This window comes from Podospora pseudocomata, chromosome 5 (assembly GCF_035222375.1).
Source record: "Podospora pseudocomata strain CBS 415.72m chromosome 5, whole genome shotgun sequence".
NCBI classification, from domain to species: Eukaryota; Fungi; Ascomycota; class Sordariomycetes; order Sordariales; family Podosporaceae; genus Podospora; species Podospora pseudocomata.
In genome coordinates, this window is record NC_085889.1 from 430,992 (window position 1) to 447,892 (window position 16,901).

Sequence of the window (16,901 nt, forward strand, 5' to 3'; positions counted from 1 at the left end):
GTGGTTGTTGCCACCCTTATATATTTCATTTTTCTCGATATCTGGGCTCTAGAGAAGGGCTTGTTGCTGTAGACCCGGTTCTACTGTAAACACCAGCGTCGGCAGAGCTTTGAAACTTTCGAGCGTTAGGCGCTCTGCTTATGTACTATGTAGATCTCAAGATCCGGAATCAATGAAATACAGCACGTATTTGTGGATTCTACAGTATTCTTCTGTGTGGTTTCCAGCACTTGCACCACCAGCAGCACTTGCGGTTGGAAACCGCAGCTCACAGCGAGCCAGAGTTTTCTGCCACAGCTGCCACAGTGAGCCACAGCTCTGTCAGAACTCTCAACAGATTGAAGCCACGGCAGCCACAGCGTTCTCAACGGCCCAGGACCCGGCAGCCACAGCGTTCTCACCAACTGGAATCAATCGCATACGAGGGACTCAACAGGGCTTATCAGCGATACAAGCCACTGTGGGCCACTGAACCGATGGAAGTTGTGGGGAGCGATAAGGAGGTCTTCTGTGCCCATAAAGGGCTTCCCTCGCGGTGTTTTTGGAATTGACTTTTCATTCCTTCATTAAGTTCAAGTTCAAGCCAAACAGTCAGAGTTCAATAGACTGGTTCACCACACTCTCTTCCTGGGCGTAGATCCCTGTAGTTCAGTGTCTATGATTTTATTGACAGGGCATAGTTCCCTATACTTGCCTTCCTTAGGTGTCACCTCATACCGTAGCTACCTCGCAGTTTAGGGACCCTAGAGTCTTCACGGTAATTGCTTCCACCTACCCGAGAGGGCCTAATCAACTGGCCTGCCGGCGTGTGTTCCCGTAACATGCGGTCTCGGAACTGCAGCGTATTGGGCGCGAACAAAGTCTAGAAATTCTAAAGAGGCAACCACGTAGCGTCTCTTCAATGCCTGCGACAGCAACAAAGCAATGTGGCAACCTTAACAATATCTCGACTTACCCCCAAACTTCCGAGTTTCGACAACCCCAGAGTCGCCCAGCCGCCGAACAACTCAGCCCTGCCGAACGAGCCAGCTAAGTGGCCGAACAGGTCGATCAGGCAAATGAACGTGCATTACCACTTCGAGTGAGTAGTTAGGAAAGTAACAAACATTATAAGAATAACCTCGAATGTATTTAGAATAACAATTTGATGGAAGGTCGCCTGACGTGGCAATATCAGAGCTAATGTTAGGCATGTTTGTTCAGAAACAGATCCCGTCCTTGCTCCGAGCGATTTTTAGAAGTTTGACTTCCAGGCACGACTCGAAGCTCCTGAAAGATGAGGATAAGTGGAAATACATATATATCCGATGAAACGATCATCGATATGTCGATCGAGCGAAGCCTTCAGCGCGGTCTAAAGAAACGATTCAAGGACCTAAAAAAATCGATTAGGATATCGTAGGCAGCTACATGGAAGGCCTTGTGTTACAACCTGCACCAGGAATGGATACAGACTGCAAGGCAGTACACCAGAGGTGAATATGACAGGATGATCGAAGGTTGTGACAAGCGTCTCAGACACGGGTTCACTGTCAACAACAGGTTGTTCTAACAAAGAGCTACTGAGAGTAGATTGTAGACAAATGAACTTGATTGCTTGCATGAGGAATCAGATTCCTCGACATGGGGAGCGCCGGGCACTCCCCCTTATTTATGTGAAACTATCTACATATGTTTCTGAAGCATCTTTGTACCTTGCTCAGTGTGCTTGTATTGCTTGTTTTTCAACAAATCATGGCCGCGGCCAACAGACCATGGCCACCGCCAACAGACCATGGCCACCGCCAACAGAAGGATGAACTCCTTGCTAGTAAGACTCCTTTCTTTCTGACAGGTACCACCCAGTGGTTCCTGTACAGGGGTATTACGCTTGGGGCGTAACAGCATGGCTCTGGGTTGACGCGAATGGAAATAATGTCTTGGACGGGAATGGATTGATTGTTTGGGATACTCTTAGCCTCGAATACTGATATCTGCAGCTTCTGACTGATTTAGTTTTGGTGCCTAGAAAAGTGGATCCCACTCGTTTGCTTGTGCTACCTTCCTCTTTTTATAAAACCTTGAGCCAATTCCACCTCGCTTAATTTTCCTGCGTTTTAAACATTCTACTCCGTCACTCTACCCTGTCTGTTACTTCAAGATGGAAGGTGATGAAGATTACGAGATTAAGGTATATACTCTAACTTCTAAGCGCTGATAGTTACTATTATTAATCCTGGTTCTGTAGGATATACAGTTTGGCTCCCGACGTTTTCGAGCACCTGCAAAACGAATCTACGCGAATCGGAATGTCTTTCTCTTAGATGTCCCGCCGAATCCAATTGCTTGCTGGCTATCATTCTGGATGCCGCAGCTCGTTTGCTCCTGGCTACAGCAATTGCTGCCAGAGTGGTTCTTGCCGACAACTGTTATTCTAAAGGAGCGGAACCCCAATAAAGCTGATAACTACGAAAACGAAATCGACACATACCTGCATCTTCGATCGCTCCAGGGCACCCATATCCCGCGTTTGTTTGGTGAAGTAGCCGTCAGCTATGCGCAGAGGAGATACCAGATCAGCAAGCGGCCCACTCCTGCCATCCTCCTGGAAAACGTCGAAGGAGTGTCGCTACACAATCTTCCAACTGAAGAGCTAGGGAATCCTCGCCTTCTCGGTGAACTCCAGAATATATATAACCTGCTTACGAAAAAAGGGGTTGTTCATGGGGATCCAAGACTACACAACTTTCTACGTGTTGATCAGAGGATCGTTGCTATCGACTTTGAGTTTTCCTACCCTCTTCCCAGTGATATAACGAATGAGGATGAATTGGAGGGCTTAAAGAGCGAGATTAGGAAACGGGAAAGGCAGGCACAGGGAGCAGAATCCAAACATTTGGTCTCGGGTGTTTATTTTATGGAGGGGGGTTCACTAGTGCGGAAAAGGCTGGGGACGGGTTTGCGGTCTTCCAGCACGACGACCCATAACGAGCAGAGGAGTGGCGAGGGAACTGTCTACCCTGGGAGCTCAGCTACCTAAGATGTGTTTTCGGCACGGGCGTGTTGGGCCGCGGCCGGGAACGACATGCCCCCATGGTGGGCGAGGTGGAGAGGTGGTGTGGTGAGAAAGAGGGGGAGGAAATGGAGGTTAGCCGAAGGTGAGACGTGGGGGGTGCACTCGGGAAGGATGGATGGGCACTGACGGGAGTGGGAGGGGTTTCTATGTAGGAGCCGGGCAGCCGGACTTATCTGTCGTTTAGCTCTTCTCCCTTAGTCAAATCGCATGCCAGGCAAGGCCGACCTCCGGCTTGAGAATGTAACCTCTGCTCTCAATATTTACAGTACTCCGCTTTGGGTAAGTTAGGCAGCCTAGCCGGTATATCCGGCCTAGCTGTTCTAGCAAATGCACAAAGAATTGAATGCAGCCTCGCTTCAAGTCACGTATACGCTAGCTTCGGCTGTCGACTTCCCCCTCATCAGGTAAAAGCGGAAGCTCATGATGCTTTCAAGGAGAGAGGGCTGTGCTACATAGGCGGGTGTCCATTGGTCTAGAAGCTGCCACGATCGAGAAATATGGCCCTGTTCAGCGGCACTTTGTGCTTGGACAAGCAAGAACTCCCCGAGCAGCGCGTTACCCTTTGGTTCTGACTCCGCGTTGAAGGTGATTGGTGGTTTGCCGTTCAACAAACGGAGAGCTGCTTGGCGGAGTTGGACAGCTTGATCCAACCGTTCCACCACTTCCAATGCAGGTGCCTTCCCGAGCGCAATAGCCGCCATAGCCTCAATATATGATTGGAATCCAATCTGGTAGTCCTGCGGTGCCCGCACTTTGACGAGGTTGACATGGCCGACAAGCATATCGCCAGTGGGCGACGTTGGTCGATATCCATCAAATCCGGTCCTGAGTGGCACAGGTGATTGGTTGGATTAGCATTTATTCTCCTGTGCAGGATAGCAAAGTGGGCATCCCGCGGGGATGGATTGGTTGCACGCGAATCGAAGATTGCAAAGACCCTGCGGGTCATTCTAGCTAGAATGACCCGCAGGGGTAGCCCGTGACTTGAGCCTTTTCGATTATGGCGTTTTCGTTCAACGTGCTTCTGGAGCACCAGACTTTGACCCCTTTCGATCCCCAGATAACCGGACACAGCATAGCAAGTCGCAATGGCGGTTTCTGGTGCACAGCTTCATAGCGAGCCAGACTCACCAAAACTGGCTTCACGAACGATAAATCTCACTCGCAACTTTCATCGAGAAGAAATAACAATACACCCCGAGGCTTTCAGCCGCCATGGCAACAAGTACTATGATTGCTCTGCCAAATCCCGACCGTGCTGTGCGACCGCCTTCACCTGTGACGAGGTCAAGAAATTGATCCAAGAAAAATGCGACGAGCAATTTGGACCGGGTTGCTGGCTTTACACTAGGTAAGGTTGCGGTCCGTAGATTTAGTCAATCTAACTAACAAGCAGATTCCAACGGCTGCCCCCGGTGAACCCGGTGGATGTTGAATGCCAACAAGCTAGCGACTTGCCAGGCGAATCGCCCGGCTCTCAGGGCAACAGCAACATAACAGCTCACTTGCGCAAATTGAGCCAGGACCAGGCCCAGCGGAGATGGCCCGACAAGTTACTCAGCTCTCCCCCGGATACTCCCCCGACTGCCCTTCCGAATCCTCTCCCTAATAACGACGCTATTACTATTTTTCCACCGAATCCTTTGAAAAAGCTTCGAAATATAGGTACTTCGGTACATCGAGCTCGTATTTTCAGGCTCTCAGGCAGAATGATCATAAAGCATAGCTCTTCGCATGTCTGGACATTTACCACTCCGATCTTTAAAGCCGCTGGATGTACCGAATCGGGGTAGTCCCGTCAGTTCAGTGCGCATGTGGACAAGCGAGAGAGACAGTAGAACAATGCAGTCCGAGTTCCCCCTCCAAGCGCAGCTGTCCGTCGGCAACTGACTGTGCGGCGGGTTGCTGTCCCGGTAGCGGGAGGGAAGAGAAAGATTGTGGAGTTGATCGACTTGACTGGAGACAGTGACTGAAAAGCATTTTTCTAGAAGATAAGCGTGGGTAGGTATCTCCCTTACCTACCTTAGGTCGTTAGTATTGACAACGCATGTATTAGCAAGAGAATTTAAAAGGCTTTCTGCAGCAATCCACTCAGTGCTCGTATATAACCAAACGTCTAGTCACTCTATACAATCTGATATCCATCCCGCAACTCCGGCGGAACCTAGAAAGCCCCGTAGAATGCCACCCTTCCCTCCTCCAACCTCTTGTAGAGCCTCTCGCCTTCTAAGTCGAATCTCTGACTATCAGAGGACATCTGAATAAAGGATGAAAACCCTGCCACCTTTGCTATCTTCCCAGCATTGTTGGGCAGGTTTTCTACCACGCAAACTGGGGTGCCACTTTGACCAAGTTCCTTGAAATTACTGGGCTGGCGTACCCGGTAGAGGATTGACCTTGCAACAAGGCTTGTCCAGGAGGCTGGGTCATCTCTGGAGTCTACAGGCGCCCTGGATAGTAGTGATCTGAAGGACCTTCTGGGCCTGCCCTGTTGGTATACGCGGAAGATACCTTGGCCGACCATCTGGGTGATATTTGTCAGGCACCTAGGTACCCATGAAGATTCGAGATATAGTAATAAGACGTACCTCGCACCGACTATCGATGACCCCAATACTTCTGGCGTCATCCTCTATCAAGTTATCGTCCAAGAGAGCAAGGTTGCTCGAATTGTACTTGATGTCTGTCCACTCATGCTGTGAAAGCCACTAGGACGACAACGATTCCGATAGCGAACGAGACCGAAATGATTTCCCCCAACTTGTGATGTCAACTAAGCTAACATCATGGGAAAAGCCCTAGGGAAAGGGCTCTCGAGGAGAAGGGTCAAAAACCTTGGCCACCTGTCCGAGCTAAATATCTCATGGTGAGTCAGGTTCTATGAAGGGTATCGAGCAAATAATCTTCTTACCCTGCTTCCGATCTTTACCGAAGTAATATGGATGTCAGATGTCCAATCAGGTCCCGTTGTACCGGTTCTGGAGGTGGCCGCCGCCATGGCGAGCGAATGTGTTAATACGGTTATGTACTTTCTCCGTATATTTGACCGTGGAGTTACAACCACTCCGATACGTCCTCGAATTCGGTCTCTCCAATTGCTATCAAAAGCAGAAGCTTGTAATGTACTCCCAAAAAACCCTCTGAACCAGAAGCTCTCAGTTCCGTTATTGGCAAGCAGGCTAGTTGGTATGTCCTGGTATCCGTAGTTTGTTGTGGTTGTTGAAGAGCCTCCTGGCCTTGCTCTATCGGCAGTCGGGTAGAGAGACTCTCGGATGAAACTGACCTTGAGTCCACCAAAGTCAGCAGTATACTTGTGTAGCTCTTCTTCGTAGTCAAATTCATCCGACACAATCACTTGCAACTGATGGTTGATGAGGAGATAAAAGCCGATGGCATCTTCGAACACACTCAGAATCTCGTCGATGGTGTCGTCAGACAGCGGCTTGATCGGCGAGATGAGCTTAGGGTGCGGATCCGGAGGTTGTGACTTCAAGGGTAAAAGTGGATAATGAAATCGCACTGGAATGACAACGGGGAGTTCATCCACCGTAAGTAGTATTTGTGCCGGTTTACCGCCAACAGTCTCCGGCGGCGTACACGTCCAGCACCGGTTTCCAGGATCCCAACCATGCAGCTCGAAATCTTCGCTTAGCGCCACCGGCAGCTGTAGGCTGAGGTGGTCAACCATTTGAGCCAGAGTCTCCTTTGTAGGCGTCTGAGGTCGAACTCTTTCCTCTAACTTTAGGGCGTCGTCGGTCAGGGGAAGGACTTATACGCCGTCGGCCAGGGGAAGGACTCATACCCCATCGGTCAAGGGAAGGGCTCCTATTATCTAGTGCCCACTCAAAAGCTGCCAGGTCTTCGGTGCCTCCGGTGGTGCTTTTAATTATATCTCCAGCCTAGGCTTTCGCTTTCTGGTCTTTATTATGGTCGCGCTGTAGTGAGCTTTGGACACCAGATATAGTAGGAGTTTGCGGCCGACTCAGAGGTGGTGATGCCCGGCTTAAGTTGGTAAGCTATGGATGTGACAAGCATTGCTCGATCGAGAACCGGTCCATGGGTATGACTTCCAACATGAATTTGACCAGATCCACTAAGACTGTGAGTGCCGAGCTTAAAACAGAGAGCGGCCAAAAGAAAAGGGCCGTAACTCACAGGCGGGATCGAATGGACTTTATGGAACCTTTCGGTTCCAGCGGTATCGAACCGTGAGACTTGAAGGATCATCATCATAATCAAAGGGTCAGAAGCCGTAGAGGCACATATACAAGACCACCCCCAGCGACCAAATATCGACGCCCTTTCCATATTGTCTACCCTCCAAGATTTCCGGCGCAGTATAATAGCCAGGTGTTACGCAACTGTCTGTCAGATATCGGTGACGTGGTAAATGCGTGGCCAGGCCAAATCCTCCGAGTTTAACTTACAGGTTGTTGTTGAAAACCAGGATACTTTCAGGCTTAATATCACGATAAACAATGTTTCGTTGGTGCTAAGGTGGAGCCGTTGTAAGCTTCCCTCCTAAACGAAAAAAGAAAAGGCACCCCATTATTATACTTACAAGATAATGAAGAGTATCAACTAGTTATTAAAACACATAACGCGACTCTTGCTTGGAGAGTTTTTTGCGTTTTATTAGATTTAAGAGCTCGCCTTCTGGTGCCAGCTCCAAGATATAGGTCATAGAAGAAGAGCCTTCTTAAAATATCTCCATCATTCGACGATGCTGGGGTAATAAATACCCATTAAAATCTCATCACGCACACAGCCGTGAGCCCTGGTGGGACGCACAATCTTTGCCGCGAATAGTCGACCGCTATGACGTTCTCGACACACATAGGTATTTACTCCCGCGGGGCCATGGTGTAGAAGCTTTTCCAGTGAATATTTCTCACGGAAAGAGGGATGAGGGGCATTGAAAGCGAAATGAGGGTCATCGATACCGGGATGAAAGTAGCGGCCCACTTTCCGAAAGACGAGGTCGAAGCCAGTAGCGACTGAGATTCTATCTCTATCTTAGAGGAAATTTTGGGCATATGATTCAACCAGACGCCCGTTCAGAGAGGTGCCATTAGTAGACAAGTCCAGAAGGACAGCTTTAGTCTTTTCGCTCCACCCGCTATAAGATCGAAGTCGATAAATCATAAGGTATCTAGGAGAGGCGTACTCTCCTTCTATAACAATGTCCGTAGATCATAAGGTTGGCATTTCAGTACTTGGATTGAGCGGAAAGAATAGGAGTGATAATTTATACCGCACTCTGGGTCAGTTCCCACCAAAAATCCCCTGTCGCGAGTGGTCTCTCCGTCCTCATTGTAAACAGTCTGCAAGTAAAATTTCTCTCCTCTAACGACACGGATAAGGATGCCCCAAGGCAAGGGTATCTTCTTCGAACGCGAGGGTGTGTTCTCCGATGGGCCTGGGGATTCGAAGTCGTGTGTGTGTGTATGTGTGACTTGTGTGTGTGTGTGTGTGTGACTTGTGTGTGTGTGTGTGACTTGGGAACGGTCATCTTCCGCATTTTCTCTCCGCCGAAAGAGGATGCCTGCTGCTGCCACGACGCCTGCTGCCAACAAGAAGGCTTCCATCGTGATGAAAGCAGCGAAGAGAGTGCACCGGGCAGGTAGTAAGGAAGTCGCCGGATATATGGTACAATGACGCAAATATTTCAAGCGCGCAAATATTTCTCATAGAATCAGTATTATGACTTTCCTTTTTGCATAGGTATCTAAGTTGAGGTGTCAGACTAAGGATATTAGATAAGGGATTTGTCGGATGTGCTAAAATTTGATAGCTGCCTAAAAGTAGTTAAAGCGGCTAAAGGATCTCAGCTCTGTAGCGCAGCAAGAACTCGTTGTGTTGGCGTGCGTGTGTGTGTGTCCCATTTAGCGCCGAAGGCGGTGTTGGCACACCTGAGGAGGGTAAAATTAGGTAGAGAGATTGGGATATTTTCTAAGGCCTACCATCTTTTCTTATAGCAGTACTTAACGGCAATACCTCGCCGCCGGATACCTAACTACCTAGGTATCTTCTCAAAATATCAGCTGTAAGTAGCAGTCTCCTCTTATTTACATCTTGACATCAAATAATAGTAAATTCGAAACAGTCTCAGTCATTGACGAAGTAACGATGAACTGTCCAAACTCAGCTCTGCGAACCAGCATGTTGAACGTACTAGGGTGCCAAAATACCGCCAGCACAACCTGCGCTCCGTATCTGGATTATATCGAGGCTTCGTGGCCAGGTCGCCGTGGAAGAGATGATTATATTCGCTTCTGCATCGAAGTAGTCACAGCTTTCGGTAACGCGCCGTTCCCACCAGTCCAGGAATATATCAATAGCTTGATCGCGGTGCCTAGACACTATTACTTCGACGATACTTTACCAAACTCGCCACCCAGAGCTACCGCGGTGAAGGAGATCGTCCTCATCATCCTTGGAGTCTGGTTGCTGATGCAACCATACACCACTCCGGCACACGACGATAAGCGTTGCATCATAAAAGCCTACTATGTTCGACAGAAGTTGACGCCCTACAATGAAGACACTGCTCTTTCCAACCATCTTCCCGACCACGTAGCCAAAAGCGGCCTCTTGCCAAATCCCCAAGAAGTCACCCTCTCCAACAGCAGCCTCTCATTAGCCGACACCACACCTCGACCCGAAACCTCCCTTCATTTGCACACCTACTTCGGCATAAATGAGTCCCTCTCAATCACCCCCAAACGCCTCAACGCTGTCAAGCTCTCCACCCTCGGCGGTGTCAAATTCACCTAGACAAACAACATCTCCCGCCACCTCCTCCTCACCCGCCACGCAGGGGAACGACACACTCTCGAACTCTTCGCCTTACCTTATGCCCTCCAAGGCGGCAACAGAAACGCTCTGATCAACACGGGCATCATCCCAGCCGAACTCGTCGACGAAATCGAAGCCTCGTATGCCGTGCTCTTCAACCCGGCCAAAGCCTCCTATCTCCACTGCACCATCGGACGATGGGCTTGTGGTCTTCGATACTGATGTTAGTGTCTAGACTGCAGCTCCGATCGATTACGCAAAACCACCCTCGAAGTTCTGAAGAGACGACAAAACCGGACTAACCGCGCTGGACAGTACGATCCCCGGCTGGAGACATTGCTAGAGGGAGGGCACGCAACAGAGTGGCAGCTGGAATGGGACCAAACAGAGTTCAAATCCCTTTGGCCTCGCATTCTGGCGCTAGATGCCCATCTGGAAGAGTCTAAGCCATAGAGCTTTTAGGTCATCTTTAGGGATCGGAGGGACACGGTGCAGTATTGGACCTTCTTGTAAGTGTGCTCTTGCCTTACTTTGGACGGATGAGCCTATTTGCTGATATAAACTGTCTACTATAACACAGATTCGGCAGCATCATCCTGATGTTGACTGTCATTCAGGTCATACTCGGAGCTGCGCAAGTAGCGGGGTCCTTTCCCCCTGTGGCAGGGGACTAGGTATTGATGCAACGAGCTCTGAGGTTTTTTTTCTGCTCGATTGACGGTCCAGACTAGGTACCTAATAAGTGTACGGACCAGCGGGGTGGTACGCAAGTGGCTCTCACTACCAAAATATATACTACTGAAGCGTGTGATGGCAGCCACTGCCATCACCATATATATGCCAGTGGAGCGAGCAATGCCGGAAAGTATTGCTCGCTTATAGCTTTTGATAGCAGTCAAAGTGGGTTTGGAGCTTTTAAATCGCAATTACGGTGGATGGGAAAAGAAGATGCCCACCATCCCCTCAGCGGATGATACCTAGGTACCTAGCTATCACACTAACCTTCTTTAGATCCAAGATGCCAGCATAGTCAAGATAATTACCTATCCAAAAACTCTCCCCTTCCATCGTTGATCCAAATCTTTATGTCCACTCACTCCACGAAGAACCATCCCGATAAAGCAGCCCATCCGTCTCAAACTGCGGGCCCTCGGCATCGATGATGAGTCCGGCCTCGCAACGCTCAAAGCGGACCTTCTTCTGCTGCTTGATGTAGAAGTCGTCAAAGCGCTGGTTGAGCGCGTCCTTCAAGTTGTCGACGTTGCCCGCTGGGTGCAGCGCGCGCCAGGGCTCAACGCAGGTCTTCTGCTTGCACGACTTAAGGACGAAAAGCAGCGCGTCGAGGCGCGCAACCACGGCCTCGAAGGGCCGGCCCAGGATGGTCTTGGGAGGTTTGGCGGTGGGGTGAAGAAGGTTGGTCATTTGGTAGGGGTCCGTCTGGAGAACATTTTAGCAATCTGTCCATGAGGGGCGGGCAAAAGGAATAGTAAAGAGGGGAACGGGGCGTAGGGAGAGGTTAGCATCTGAATCTCACCTTCATGTCGTACAGCTCGTGCTCATTGTTACACCAGATGGAATAGTAGAAGTTGTAGTCGTTCTTCTTAACGTCGATGACGCGCAGCGACTTGTAAGTATTGTTAAGAACGACGTCGGTCTCACCACCGCGGAACACGACGCCACCCTCCATGTAGGCCATGCCCCAGAACTCGACCGTAACGTGCTCCTGGCGTTTGTTCACGGCCTTTTTCTGCTCAGGCTTTGTTAGCGGGATGGCAGCGCCGTCAAAATCGTCGCGCAACGGGATGCCAGCCAGCTGCATAATGGTCGGGGCCAGATCGACGTGGGCAGTAACGACGTTAGATACCTCGCCCTTAGGGACGCCGGGTCCGCGGATGATCAGCGGCACGTTGATATCTTCCTCGTAGCCGCACATCTTTCCGGGCTGCATACGGTGCTGCCCGATGTGGAAGCCGTTATCACTAGTGTAAATGATATACGTATTATCCAGCAGTTTCGCCGCCTCGAGCCGCTTGATAACGTCGTCGACCAGTTCGTCGACCGACTGCAGTGAGCGGAGGCGCTCGCGGTAGTAGTGATCGTTGTACTCGACGACGTCGTCATCCTGCTTTCGCAGGCCGCGCACCCAGCTACCGCCTGACTCGACGTCTGGGTTGAAGTTGGGCGTACGGGGGACCTGGGCGTCGGGAAAGAGGTGGGCATGCTTGTCTAGGGGGATGGGAGGACCCCAGTGGCGCACATCGTTCTCATCGATGTACATGTTGGAATGCGGGGCGATGGGCGCGATGCCGATGAAGAAAGGCTTGTCCGGATTGGAAATAGCGTCGTCGAGGAAGCCAAGTGCCTTTTCCGAGATCAGGGTCTGCGTATTGATGCCATCGTAAGCAACGGGGGGTTCACGGTTGCGCTGGTACCACGGGGTCATGTAGGCATACGTGAACGGGTCGAGTAGGAAGTCAGACCCGGTCCAGCCAGCAGGGAATGGTTTGTCGTAGTTGTCTACCGAATGGGAGTTGAAGAGCTTGCCCGTATAGTAGGTATCGTAGCCGGCCTCCTGTAGCCACACAGGCAGCCAGTTCTCATTGAGACCCTGGTCAACGAACTTAGGATAACCACCTACTTGCTTGTTAGCTTCCTTTTCTTGAAGGTCAAGGTGGCGACGCCTCGGCAAGTTCAACAATAAGGAACATCAACTTACCCCAGGGGGGGAGCACGTCGGTAACATTGGTGTTATGGGCGAGCTTGCCGGTCCATAGCGTGACTCTTGAAGGGCAGCATTGCGATGTAGTGCAGTAGTGTCGCTTGTAGGAAGTGCCCTTGTCGGCGAGGTGCTTCTTGATCAGGGGAACGTAGTCCATGGACTGCAGGTGCAGGTCCTGGTCATCCGTCAGGACGAAGACAATGTTGGGCTTCTTGGCCAGGACTGCAGACAACTGCAGCCATGTTGCGAGGATAGATGCCGTCAACCGCATGGTGGGCTACGGCTGCTGCGTTCTCTGGGTGATAAGAGTGGGTGAAGTGATGGTGGACATCAACATCTCCTGCTCCGTCTTGGTTGCGGTTGCCCCTTTTATCTTAAAAACTTACTTTCCACGATTGTCATCACCGATGCCCAGGTACCTCTGATCTTTCCAATATTGAGTCTTGTTTTCTCTGATCCCCACTCTCCACCTGGATCCTTCAAGATCCTTCAAGCTCCCCATAACGTAAGTACGGCGCTGAGGAAAATAGTAACCGTGAGGCCCCACGTATCTACATCTTAAGCACTTGGTGTTTGTGTCGCTTCTCCCGGCGATCGGCAGTCAAGTCGGCAGCAGGCCGACGTCGCAAGGACCCTTTTTCTTCCTGGAACCGTGAAACTGGGTCAGCCGCCCCCGCACCACGCATGCCATGCAGTGACGTGCCAATCCTCCACGCCTGCAGCAGAAGCCGGCGTTGTTGGCTTTCTCGATATCTAGCTTGTCCTAAGCACTTTAAAATGGATATTGGGGTCTCTTCGTATTCACATATCTCCTCATCCCGGCAAAGCTCCTTTCCTTGACAAACTAGTTCTTCAGGTTCTTTTGAACAACTGGATCGGCAGCTGTCAGAAGTGTCAGGCACAACGCCTACGAGAACTCCGGACGGCGGAGTGGGGCGAAACCAAACAACAAGCTCTCACCTTCAACCCTCCATCCCAGTCCTCCCTCACCTAACCCCGCACCCTCCCCTCAGCCTCCACTCATAGCATGTCCTTAGTTCCCTCCCACCTCCACCGCCCTCTCCCACCCCCATCCGCATCTCTCAACGCAGTGATCCACTACATCTCAACCAGGGGGATAGAAAACCGTTAACATACCGTGGGTCGACCAGCTGTGCATCCTCCGAAACGGCAATGACGAGAGAACCTGACACCTCTTATATCACACTTTTGCACTGGACTTGCACGGCAGTCGTGGGTGTCCATCAGAAAGCGTGTGATAGTATAGGTACTCAGCCTAAGGGGAACCTTGGTCTGTTGGGTTGATGACCGCCCTGAAGTCAATGCCGTCCTAAGCCAACTACAGTCCAAAGTTTGCCAGGAATTGGCTTCCACGTACCATGGCATCTCTACTTCAACAGCGGGTATAGGAGACCACCTATCTAGCGTATGCATCACACGGTTCAACACATCTCTACAGTTCGTATTAGGAAGTAGAGTATAAACTTTGTAAATATTTATAAGTTCCGGTATAAAATTTATGCCTACTATAACTTATTTGAAAGCTGAAATTAAGTCTTGACAGGGGGGTCCTAACCACACACCCCCATCCAAGTCTAAAAGCGGTAATATATTTCCCTCGACCGGGAAGAACGAGATAGCAACAGCATGCTAGAGGCCCAGATCCGAATGCGGGTAACAGTGTGATGTCCAGGATCTGTCGCACAGTGACCTGCAACCATACCACCAAATTACAGCAAGCGCAGGTGTCAGTAGGTAAGGCGGTGTGCCCCTAGTCTAATCCCAGTCCACCACTAGGTAGGGTGGTGAAAACACTGCGGCCATGGCCTACAGTGAGTCGTACCACGAGGGATTTCATATAATCCGTCCCATATCGCGACTTCAAGCATATGAAACATGGATAGTCACAAGAGTAGATATGGCAGAGTCATCAGGTCCACCGGGGTAGAATTCCGCCATTGTTCGTGGTTCGAGTACAGTGACCGCAGTCGTGTGGTCTTGCCACCCTCTGCCAACGCGGCTTATAGAGTGTGCTAGATCTCCAGCTTCAAATAAGGTACACATACACATCACTATATCTTGGAGCGGTATAGAAGTCAGCAACAAATGACATTCGTCAAAGTTCCAGATCACAGTCTCAGGACGATCTGGCCATGTCGCAAAGCACTTCGTCAGGCGAGCCAGACCTGTCCACGTCCAGGCAATATCCCCGCGCCCATACACCAAACATATCAGCATACAACGGCCAACTCACAAGACTAACTGCATTTTCCTACCCTCTTGTAAGCCTTTACCATCGAACAAGGTGCCGGAGAGCATGAACTAAACTTTCTTCCTAATAGGACAGTTTCTCGCAAGATTCGGGCTCCACAAACAATGGCTTGCTACATCCAAGTTATGGGCAGCAAAGCCATGCCGTTACCCCTGATATATCGCCTTATGCGGCCATGACATATCGCCATTGGGGGCAGGAAACTGAAGAGGATCAAGCCTGGACTGTTCACTGAGATTGCCATGCCTGAGAAATGAAGTGACAAATCTGTGGCCTGGCGAGAGATGCATGTCAAGGGAGGCAATCTGTGTTTTGAGTTTGCAAAGTAGCATTTGAAAGATGTCCTATGAGCGGTCGGAAATGCACCGTTTCAGTGCAAAAATGATGGCGACAAGTGACAGTGACAGCACGTGTCAGTGGTTGTTCTCATTCCTTCCCATGGAGCACACCCCGAACAAGATCGTCGTACCCCTCCCAGACATCCCTTTGCACTACCCCTCCATTGTCTTCCAAAGACTCACCATTCGAATCCAACCCCACGTGTGTCTGAGGAAAGTAATAAATGCTCATGTACACGCCTGTTTTCTTGGTGTAAGTAAACGACACAAGGGTATGCGTGCCCTCAACGTTCTCACTGTTCCCACTCCTGTCAGTTCACTCGTTCCTCCTCAACTTCCAACAACAGCCAGCCACTTACAAAGTCTCCCCCAGTTCCTTCCGATAACCCCCACCAAACACACCATGACCTCTCTTTGCGAACCACTCCCCCAACCCAGCGCAAATGATCTCATCACTCAGGCCCCCCCTCGACTTTGTTCACAGGAATATGCAACTTCGTCTCGACCGAGCCAGGCAAGCCAGGCTTCATCTCCACCGCCAAATGACAGTACGCTCCCTCGAACAAGACCGACTTTGTCTCGATATCCTCGCCGGCACCGATCTTGGGCCGGAATAACACACTCTAGAGCTCCCCTAGCAGGTTTAGCATGGTCTCGGTATCCTCTGTCTCGGTCCTCCCCCCTAGCGTCATTGCATCCTTTGCCTGCTGGAGGGTTGTTACGCCGGTACGGAGATAATACTTGATTTGAGCAGAAGGAGAGTCGATGCAATCGATGGCGACCAGTTCTACTGTTTGCCGGAACGGCCCCGAAGGGAAGGAGCAAAGATACGAGTCAAGCAGAGCGATGGGGTGGTTGTAACTGCCATAGGGTCCGTCGCACTGGCGGGCGACGTCGAAGGTGATGTCCTTGGTCGAGACGGCGGCTGACGGGGAGGAGGCAGTGTGAAGCCATTTGAGGAAGGGCATGAAGTATACCTTTGCCATGATCTCTCCCCCGTGAGCCAGGTCAACAGCCACCCAGGCTTGGGAGAGGGGGGTTTCATGGGGAACTTTGGGGAGGAGGGAAGGGGCGGTCGAGGCGGGGAGGAAGAAGCTCCGAATGAACGTGTTGTACTGGCCGAGATGGATGCTGGGGATTGACTTGGTCATGTCGTGGAGGAGGCGGGTGGTCTGTTCTTGATTGTAAGGGTCGGTCGGCGTACCAGCTTCGGGGCCGGTGGCCTCAATGGTGAATTGTACGGTGCGGACGTTAGAGGTCTCTTTAAAGTTGACGCTCAGCTCCATGGGGGAGCCATCGGCCGTGATGCGGGCGTTGAAAGGGGCTTTTTGCCGGGCTGGGGACGGCCGCCCAGAGCAGGGATGATGAAGTGGTTGTACCTGGTCGAGTCTCCCGTCAGTCGAGCCCAGCGATAGAAGGATGGTAATAAACGAGGAAGAGGTTCATACCATTTACTATGAATCTCGATATCCTGGTTGCTGTACCCGCTACTCTGCAGCAGTTTTATGAAAGGGAGAAGGGTGGTTTCGTGCCAGAACTCCTTGGAGTCGTCGTCGAATACCTTGACGAAGGTATCCTCCTGGCGAGATACCTCAACGGCGACAGTAGTTGAGTCCATATTCGGGTAGAACTTCCCAGTTCTGATGATGGAAGAGTATGGTACGATGCATGATGGGCTGGTGTCCGATTTCTACACAGCTCCCTGTTTTCTCGATGGGG

General features: G+C 50.8%; 4 protein-coding genes across 4 annotated transcripts; 1 reads left to right on the top strand and 3 right to left on the bottom strand.

The window, feature by feature from the left end:
* Positions 1 to 2,007: 2,007 nt before the first annotated feature.
* Positions 2,008 to 3,287, top strand: QC762_0074710 (uncharacterized protein). The gene is made up of 2 exons (XM_062883780.1): positions 2,008 to 2,170; positions 2,228 to 3,287. Exons 1-2 carry the CDS (start codon positions 2,141 to 2,143, stop codon positions 3,017 to 3,019), a joined length of 822 nt encoding a protein of 273 aa, XP_062741566.1. The 5' UTR covers positions 2,008 to 2,140; the 3' UTR covers positions 3,020 to 3,287.
* A 124-nt stretch (positions 3,288 to 3,411) lies between these two features.
* On the bottom strand, positions 3,412 to 3,756 carry QC762_0074720 (uncharacterized protein; the record flags this gene model as incomplete). Its single annotated transcript, XM_062883781.1, has 1 exon — positions 3,412 to 3,756. The coding sequence occupies one exon, from the start codon at positions 3,754 to 3,756 to the stop codon at positions 3,412 to 3,414; it is 345 nt and encodes a 114-aa protein (XP_062741567.1).
* Positions 3,757 to 5,219: 1,463 nt separating this feature from the next.
* Positions 5,220 to 6,743, bottom strand: QC762_0074730 (uncharacterized protein; the record flags this gene model as incomplete). Its single annotated transcript, XM_062883782.1, has 3 exons — positions 5,220 to 5,579; positions 5,644 to 5,763; positions 6,339 to 6,743. The coding sequence occupies 3 exons, from the start codon at positions 6,741 to 6,743 to the stop codon at positions 5,220 to 5,222; spliced, it is 885 nt and encodes a 294-aa protein (XP_062741568.1).
* A 4,011-nt stretch (positions 6,744 to 10,754) lies between these two features.
* Positions 10,755 to 13,216, bottom strand: QC762_208050 (uncharacterized protein). The gene is made up of 3 exons (XM_062887712.1): positions 12,570 to 13,216; positions 11,388 to 12,487; positions 10,755 to 11,290 (listed from the first exon to the last, which is right to left on the bottom strand). The coding sequence occupies exons 1-3, from the start codon at positions 12,841 to 12,843 to the stop codon at positions 10,937 to 10,939; spliced, it is 1,728 nt and encodes a 575-aa protein (XP_062741569.1). The 5' UTR covers positions 12,844 to 13,216; the 3' UTR covers positions 10,755 to 10,936.
* Positions 13,217 to 16,901: the final 3,685 nt, after the last annotated feature.

What these genes read in the sequence shown, in the direction of transcription:
- QC762_0074710 (XM_062883780.1), top strand. Translation starts at nt 2,141, where the DNA reads ATGGAAGGTGATGAAGATTACGAGATTAAG. An exon ending in ATGAAGATTACGAGATTAAG is followed by an intron (nt 2,171 to 2,227) that starts GTATATACTCTA and finishes CTGGTTCTGTAG; the next exon opens with GATATACAGTTTGGCTCCCG.
- QC762_208050 (XM_062887712.1), bottom strand. Translation starts at nt 12,843, where the DNA reads ATGCGGTTGACGGCATCTATCCTCGCAACATGGCTGCAGTTGTCTGCA. An exon ending in CGACGTGCTCCCCCCCTGGG is followed by an intron (nt 12,488 to 12,569) that starts GTAAGTTGATGT and finishes ACAAGCAAGTAG; the next exon opens with GTGGTTATCCTAAGTTCGTT. An exon ending in ACGAGCTGTACGACATGAAG is followed by an intron (nt 11,291 to 11,387) that starts GTGAGATTCAGA and finishes AATGTTCTCCAG; the next exon opens with ACGGACCCCTACCAAATGAC.